General features: G+C 43.8%; 1 protein-coding gene across 1 annotated transcript; it reads left to right on the top strand.

Moving 5' to 3' along the window:
* The first annotated feature begins 4581 nt into the window (after nt 1-4581).
* On the top strand, nt 4582-8746 carry LRIT2 (leucine rich repeat, Ig-like and transmembrane domains 2). Its single transcript, XM_059397680.1, has 3 exons — nt 4582-4691; nt 5192-5973; nt 7998-8746. Exons 1-3 carry the CDS (start codon nt 4582-4584, stop codon nt 8744-8746), a joined length of 1641 nt encoding a protein of 546 aa, XP_059253663.1.

The following is an 8746-nucleotide window of genomic DNA, read 5'->3' as shown; positions in this document are numbered from 1 at the left end:
AAGCTTTCTGTACAAACTAAGGATATAGGAGGGAAGTAGGAACAAGAAGGTGTTAGCTTTGCAGGAGGCAGAGTGTATTTTAATGGCTCAGTTTGTGAAAGCTTTGGACAAACATCAACTTAGGTAGAAAACCGTCTATTGCGGTCCACATTTAAAGTTCTCCATTGTCCTAGGTACAGAATAATTTATCTCCTTGGAGTTCCGGCCCATAAGCCTGAGAGATGTTTCTGGCAGATTAGCAAGGGGTCTTTATTTGAGAGGATACAGGGATCAGAGGAAAAGGCAAGAGACTAACAGACCTTGCTTATCTGCAGGGCTATCCCGCCCTCTGCAGTCACCTGTGGGGTGATCCTGTCCCGCGAAGGCCTAGGCCAGCATTAGTTCAAACCTTAACCTAGTGGGGCAATGCCCTCGACCAGGCCTCCTGGACCCCAACACTCATGGACACGCACACACACAGTCTCTTTATGCATTAGCCACAATCGTTCAGTCCCATACATGCAGAGATGCATGTTATGTCCTCACTGTCTACACTTAAGGATTCTAACACTTTTGTCTCTGGGTGCCATTCATCCTAGATCATCATTTGATTTTCAGTAAATTCTAGAGGTTTAGATGATGTGGAAGAGACTCCTGCTCATTTACTCTCGGGCTGGAGGAATGTGAGTCTAAGGGAGCATTCGCGGTGGGTGGCACGGAGCATTCAACACACAGCTCACCTTGGTCCCCGTGCAGCGGCCTTTGTTATTTGACTTAACTTCCCTGGGTGCCTGAGGGTGTCTCAGGGCCTTCCCAGTTATTCAGGAAGCCATTTCAAATTGGGATTCCTGTTCAGTTTGTTTTAAACTAGGGAACCGCTGAGAGGTTGTCTCTGCACACAAGTGAGGGTGAATGATCCCAGCAAAAGAGTCAATGTTGTGTCTTGTCTGCAGGATTGAGCTCTAACAAAGGGGGCATCCAGGGTGTTTGGTGCCAAGGCCTTTAGCTAACAACTGGGGAAATTTGGGGATAGCAAGAGGTTCAAGAAAATTATTTTGCTGATATCAACTAAGAGACTCCGTATTGTGTTGAACCATTGCCAAATATGAAACACTGTGATGTAGTGATTTCTTTCCTTTCTTAAAGACTATTTATTTATGAAAAATAGAGAAGAGGGAGGAGGAGAGAGAGAGTGAGCGGGGTGGGGGGCACTGGGGAGCAGAGGGAGAGGGACAAGCAGACTCCATGCTGAGTGCAGGACTTAATCCCAGGACCTTGGGATCATGACCTGAGCTGAAACCAAGAATCAGACACTCAACCAGCTGAGCCACCCAGGTGTCCCAGTGCAGTGATTTCTAAAGTTTCTGTACTCCCTCTTATATTTACAAAAGACCTTGCAACATATGACCTTACAACATATTTTCCTATTCTCTTTCATTTGATCTTTACATCAACCCATTATGGATGCTAAGCTACTTGATTTTACAGATGAAACAACAAGCGAAATGAGTTGAATAATTCATAGAGAGTAGCTATCAGTTTTTCTTGGAGGGTCCAAGCCTTTGATAACTTTCTTCCAGGCTGAGGGTCTTTATTCAGTGGTGATCTCTGCAATGCAATCTATAGCAAGTTCAGTATGGAAATGGGTTTTTTTTTTCAAGTCACCGAAAACCGTAAGAACCATAAGACCACCAATATACATGCACATGGTATTTCTATATATGGGTATTTTCTGGCCATCATCTGGAGGATACATCTGAACATAACTTAAGGGCCATAGCCATTGGTAAGAGAAATTATTTGGTTGGAAGATGACAAGACCACTGTCTACATCATGGATCAACAAACATATTCTGTAAAGAAAATCACATAGTAAATAGTGTAGGCTCTGTCACTCCTGCTCAGCTCCTCTTATGGAATGTGAAAGCAGCCATAGACAATATATAGGTTAATGGGCATGGATGTATTCCAATAAAATGTTATTCACAAAAACAGATGGCAGGCTGGATTTGGCTCTCAGGCTGTAGTTTTCCAACCTCTGATGTAAATTTATCAAGGTATTTCTGCTGTCAAGACCCAAGACTCAGTTCTGATTGTTAGATATATGAGATTGACAGGCTTTCCCTAAATTAGCACAAATATAAATGCAATAGATGAAAGCAGCCACCTATTGAAATAGTGAGGAAGTTTCCTCTAAATGATTGACAGAGCCAATCAAGATTGAGAAATTCTTGGCCTAAAGACAAGTAAGATCCAATTAGTTTTATTAAATTTTGTTGAATATTCAGGAATTGAAAGCAAGAATTTGTTAGTGTTTATCCAATATTGTGTGGATATGTGTGTGTAAGAGAGAGACAGGGACAGACAGAAAATTCAAACTTTTCAATGATTCATTAAGACCTATTTGGGTGGGTCTGGATGGAATGACCCCCAAGATGCTTTCAATTTCCCCTTGTTGTTATATCTCTTGAGTTTAGGGACACCACTTAGTTATTTGAGGTAAATGACATAACCCAGCTTTAATTGTCCCAATCTCTTGCCTTAGTTGACAACACAGCTACACATCTGTGCCCATATGCCAAGTAAGAAAATCAGAAGATGAGGGAGGTCAAGAGAGAAGGAGCAGTGCAGAAGTGGCCTGCGTAATTCCAGAGTTGACATGCCAGTGGTTGTTCTTCTCAGGCTTTCAGCAAACCAGTGGAAGGTTAGGTTCAGCTGGATTCACTGGAAGAGGGTAGCCTGGCATGAACATAGAAGAAATTGTGGGGGATGGAGATATCTTTAATTCCTTATATTTGGAGGTGAGAAAATAATTCACTAGTGGGGTGTGATGCAGTGAATTAAATCAAATTTTCCCAAAAAGAAAGCTTGATAAAATCCTGACCAATCTGGTGCAAACCTCTGGAGTGAGATCAGAGTGCCCCCCCTAACCATTAGACCAAACTCGCTGGGCCCTTGGAACCTCTTCACCCTCAGTTGCTGTATATGGGTTGCTTTAGGAAGGGCATGGTCTCATGCAAGCAATCTTTGCAGCTGAGCATGAACCAATTCCTTGAAGGGGGTCTAGGCCACACATCTCCATGTCTAGCACAAGCTTTGCACCCACTGCACTGTCTTTGTTTTGATTTTTACCTTAAGAGGACATCAGAGATCTAGCCATATTGTAGAGCTAGACAAGAAACTCGAACAAATATATCTGGCTTTGATGGAAAGCCTGAAATGTAATCAGCTTAGTTGGTGACCCATTTTCCTCATCACTGGTTAACTACTAAGAGGATTTTCTTCCTTTGGGCCTTTTGTACAGTATAATGTATATCCTGAGTCTTAGGGGAGCTCATGGAATGTCAATATTTACCAGGAAGTACCTTGTAGTCTCTTATAGACAGCATATGGATGGGTCATCCTTTAAAAATTTTTTTTCTTTAAAAAAAATTTTTTTCTTTATTTAAGAGAGAGAACAAGGAGGGGGAGCAGCAGTTAGAGGAAGAGGGAGAAGCAATCTCACTGCTGAGAAGAGAGCCTGATGTGGGGCTTGATCCTAGGACCATGGAATCAGCTGCTCTTCAAGAGTCTGTTGGTGTAGGAAGGGAATTAACATAATTACTGTACGTTAGGTACTTTAATTTACATAACCTCAAAGTTTCCTAGAAACACAGTAAAGTATTTATTAATTTCCTCACTTTGCAGGGTAGAAATTGAGACTCCTGGAGGGTAAGTGACCTTCCAAAGATCTCAAGACAAGGAAGCATCAACTAGAGAGAAGACTCCATGGCGTAGGGTCTAAAAAGCTTTGCCCACCAGTGGATTCCTTGCACCTAGAAAGTGTGTGAAGAGGGCCAATAAATAGTTGTTGAATAATTAAGGAGTGGAAGAGCAAGTGCCCCAAATCACATATATCTCACCTTAAAATGTAAGTCTTATGCTTATCATGTGAAATACACAGCATTCAGGGAAAGTTGTGAGATCCAGAATAACAAACACACATTTCCTTAATCAGAAAATACAGTCTTGTGGTTTAACCTCTGCACTGTGATGCTTCTCTGACTCAGCTCATCTACGTGGCATAGACAGCTGTCTTAATGCAGTATACGAATGAATCCATCACATGAGGTGTGGGGAGAAAACCAGGGATGGCAGTGGTTCCATCTTTGTCACCCACCATCTGCATTCACTTCTAGAGAGTGGTTGAAAATTTGAGTTGAAAACCAATTGTGATAGATGAAATATTAGATGGATTCTGGCCTGATAACCAGAACCACAGTGCCCAGGATAGTATTTCCTGCTTGTTTCTTAGATCATTTTGTAAGAAACTTGGGGAAGGCAGTATCGGTGCTGAATAGGACAGTTGGTTTAGAGTTTGCTTAGCAGACTGAAGAACCGGACAAAGGGTGAATCCTGTGATCTTAGTTAAGGGGCATAGCTTCCTCTTCATGGGTTCTTATTGAGCTTGGGATCTGGGCCATAACAGACCTATGAGCATCCAGGATCTTTGCCACTGCTGTGCTGACCTACATCACCATGGATTACCAATAATAGGATCTGCCACTCAGAGCTTGGGCTATACTTATTCAAAACTTGCAAGGTGATTTCTTACAGAAGAATATGGCTTCAGTTTCCCATTATTTCCTGCTAGTTCTGGTCTTTCTGGATTCACATGCAGCTCAGCCACCCTGTCTGCCAGGATGTACCTGCTCAGAGGACAGTTTCAGCAGGTGGGCTATGCTGACAAGATGCCAGGAGGTTGTAGGGGGTGGGCTATTTTTGGAGATGAAGTGGAGTGGGAACAGACCTATATTTGGCAGGAAATCAGCCAAATCTCTAGTTGGTGCTAAACTTTGGAGAACTGTGCACTTTTACCAAAATGGGTCTCTTTTATTTCAAGTGAATAACACCTATTTTTTTAAATTCATATGCCTAATGCTAGAATAAACCTGATATCACTTGCCTGATGTTCTTCTTTCTTAAAGATATATGTACTTATTTTAGAGAGAGACAGAGAGTGAGAGAATGTGCATGAGTTGGGGGAGGGGCAGAGGGAGAGAGAGAGAGCGGTAAAGTAGACTCCCCGCTGAGCTGGGAGCTCAATTCAGGGCTTGATCTCAGGACCCTAAGATCATGACCTGCATGTAACCAAGAGTCAGTCGCTTAACTGACTGAGCCACCCAGGAGAACCCTCCAATATTCACCTTAAAGCTTTTGGTTTCTTGTACAGGGCTCTGCGGTGCATATCTATCTCTTTAGGAAAGATCCCAAGGAACCATCCTGAACAGTTAAAGTTGTTGAGAATTGAAAATTCACCCTTATTTGAACTGCCTCGAGGGTCCTTCATCAACATGAGCACATTGGAATACCTTTGGCTTAATTTTAATAACATCTCTGTGATACACCCGGGAGCCCTAGAGCACCTGTCAGAACTGAAAGAGCTGAGACTGGAGGGGAACAAACTCCGTTCAGTACCATGGACAGCATTCCAAGCCACACCTCTCCTGAGGGTCTTGGATCTCAAACACAACAGGATTGATGTGCTCCCTGAGCTAGCCCTTCAGTTCTTGATCAACCTGACCTACCTTGACCTATCCTCCAATAGGCTTACAGTTGTATCTAAGAGTGTCTTCTTGAACTGGCTAGTCTATCAGAAACACCCGCAGCCTGGCTGTGGAGCCAAGGTTCTCTCCAGCATGGTGCTAGCACTGCACAACAACCCCTGGGTATGTGACTGTCGCTTGAGGGGACTTGTCCAGTTTGTAAAGTCCATCAGCATCCCGGTCATCCTGGCGAATTCCTACCTGATGTGCCAACGCCCTCTCTCCAAGGCAGGGCAACTTTTTCATGAAACTGAGCTCAGTGCTTGCATGAAGCCACAAGTCTCAACCCCCAGTGCCAGTGTCACCATCCAGAAGGGACAGAATGTGACCCTGAGATGCCAGGCACGGGCCAGCCCTTCACCAACCATTGCGTGGACTTACCCCCTGAGCATGTGGCGGGAATTCAATGGTAAGCCACAGACACCCTCTTGATGTATCTGGGGGAATAGTGAGGTCTTACAGCAACCCAGTCCTCAGTAGGGATTTTCTATACTGGATCAATCACAAAGTAAGATTGGTAAGACTGGTAAGATTGGGGTGGACCTGAATTATACCCACCACAATAGAAATTTTCCAAGACAGTGTTCCACTACTGGCATTATTTCAAATGGTTGCATGCAGATCTTTATGGGATATATATATATATATATATATATATATATATATCCCATAAAGATCTGTATGCATATGTATATACGTATATATACATATATATATACGTATATATATACTTGACATATTGTATAAATATTATAAAATCATATATGAACAAATATGTTCTTTGAGAGACTTCTAGATGCAAAAATACTGTGCTGTATATTTTTAAATCATAGAATATCTGACTAGGACTGATTCTAGAGATTATCTATTAATTATTTCCTAAAATTTCTGAAGTAGACTCATCTGGGGGTACTTGTTAGAAATAAGATTTCCAGGCCCTGCCCTGGAGATTCAGATTCCTTGTGTCTAGGAAAGGGTCTGAGGTTAATGTATATTGACTAGGGTTCCTCTTCTCCACTCCTCCTTTCCCAAGTAATTCTTACCATTGGGCAAGGTTGGGAATTCCTACATACTGGTTAAATTTTATACTTCCCACCACAGTGTTGTTCAGATCTTGTTAGTTTAAAGTTGTAATACTGGGACACTGGGTGAGGAAATGACCCCCATGGGCCTCAACATTGGGATTCAAGCCTGCCTCTCATGTCCTGAAACTCTATGCTCTCTTTTCATACCTCAGCTGCAATCACCTTTAGTGCAACCCTACAGGGTTGGGACACAGCACAAGACCAAGGATGGCCTCCCTGGTGACATCTTAATGCTGTCTAGACAACAACTAGGAATATATAAGTAAAACTTGAGAAATACAGTCAGTTACCCATATATATTTGTTATGCATAGTGACAAATTGCTGGAAGATTTAAAAATACCTAACAAAATGAACTGTTGACTTTTTCCTATCATTTTAATCATATCTTATTGGGTTAAGATTAAGTACCAGTGAAGGAGAAATGTAGGATTTGTTTTTATAGCATCTTGAAGAACAGTGAGATGCATGCACATGTCTTTTTTAGTGTTCTATAGTCAGTTTCTTTGGTACCATGTTATATGTATCCTCTCAGTAATAACACAGCTCACACTGGGCACTTACTATCAAACTTAGGGAATGAGTACTATTATCATCCCATTTTACCAATGAGGAAATTGAGGCCAAAAGTATCTAAGCAACTGGTCCAAGACCATATACTTAGTAAGGAATAGAATCTAAGCATTTGGATCCAGATTCTAAGCCTCTCTATATCTGGGAAGTAGAAAGGCAATTCTTTTAAATATTTTTTTAAGATTTATTTATTTATTTTGGAAATAGAGAGAGCACAAGTGGAGGGGAGGGTCAGAGGGAGATGGAGAGATAAGGAGAAAAGCAGACTCCCTGATGAGCATGGAGCCCAACACAGGACTCCATCTCATGATCCTGAGATCATGGCTTGAGCTGAAACCAAGAGTTGGATGCTTAACTGACAGAGCCACTCAGGTGCCCCCAAAAGGCAATTTTTGAAGCTCACAATACCACATCGTTGTAAGAGATCTCCCCAAAAACATGCTGTTAGCTCAGCAACACTTCCGGTGGTTTGCTGGGAACAGCTAGTGAGGTTGGAAGTATGGTCTTTATAGGCAGAAGAACGAGGTTCCTGATTAGTCATCGCCTCTGAACATGTCTCCCTATGGGCAAGTTGCTTATTCACTCCTATCCTCAGCTTCTTATGTGTGAAACTGGGGTACTTACCTTACAGGGGGGCTGAGAGGCAAATACACAGCACCAAACACTGCTTAATAAATGGTCACCTCCAGCTTAAAAAGAAATAACTGGCATTGTTGAACTGTCCATCTTTTTGTCAGAGACATGTCTATTGAGCTGCTTTGCTCTCTCTCTCCCAGTGTTGACTTCATCTACTGCAGACGACACTGCTCTGTCGGAACTGATCATACCTGCTGCCCATCTGGTAGACAGAGGCAATTACACCTGTGTGGCCTCCAACTTCCTGGGTAGGAGCACCCTTGTCATCTCCCTCCATGTCCAGCCCGCCCAGGCCCTGCCTCCCTCTTTCCCTTCACAGGACAATGCCTATGTTGACCTGCGGGTCGTCAGGCAGACGGTGCACGGGATTTTGCTGGAGTGGTTGGCAGTGGCAGATGCTCCTGAGGAGAAATGGTTCACCCTCTACCTTACATCAGATGAAACGCTCAGGAAGGAAGTGGTGCACCTTGGCCCCGGAATCAACATGTACGCTGTGGAGGACCTCCTTCCTGGCACGAAATATGAGGCATGCCTCAGCCTGGAGGGCCAGCCTGCACACCGGGGCCGGTGTGTGGTCTTTGTGACGGGCAGAGACCACCATGAGCTGGAGGGCCGGGAGCGCCTTCTGCATGTCGCAGTGGTCCTGTGTGCGGTGCTGCTTGTGGTGCCCGTGGGTGCCTATGTCTGGGCAGCCCAGGCTCCCTGCAGCTGTGGGGAATGGACGCTTCCCTGCTGTCCTCAGCGCAGGAAGGCCCCCAGGTGCCCGCGTGCGGCGCCACAGCAGTGGGACTCCTCCTGCAGAGAACCCATAGCAGTCTGTGAGGATGGCCTGGGCCCCAGAGATGCTGAAGGGCATGAGGAGAAAGACAGAGAGGAAGACTGGGGCTGA

This window comes from Mustela nigripes, chromosome 4, assembly GCF_022355385.1.
Source record: "Mustela nigripes isolate SB6536 chromosome 4, MUSNIG.SB6536, whole genome shotgun sequence".
NCBI classification, from domain to species: domain Eukaryota; kingdom Metazoa; phylum Chordata; class Mammalia; order Carnivora; family Mustelidae; genus Mustela; species Mustela nigripes.
The sequence above is the reverse complement of the archived record's forward strand: the minus strand, read 5'-3'. Positions and strand labels throughout refer to the sequence as shown.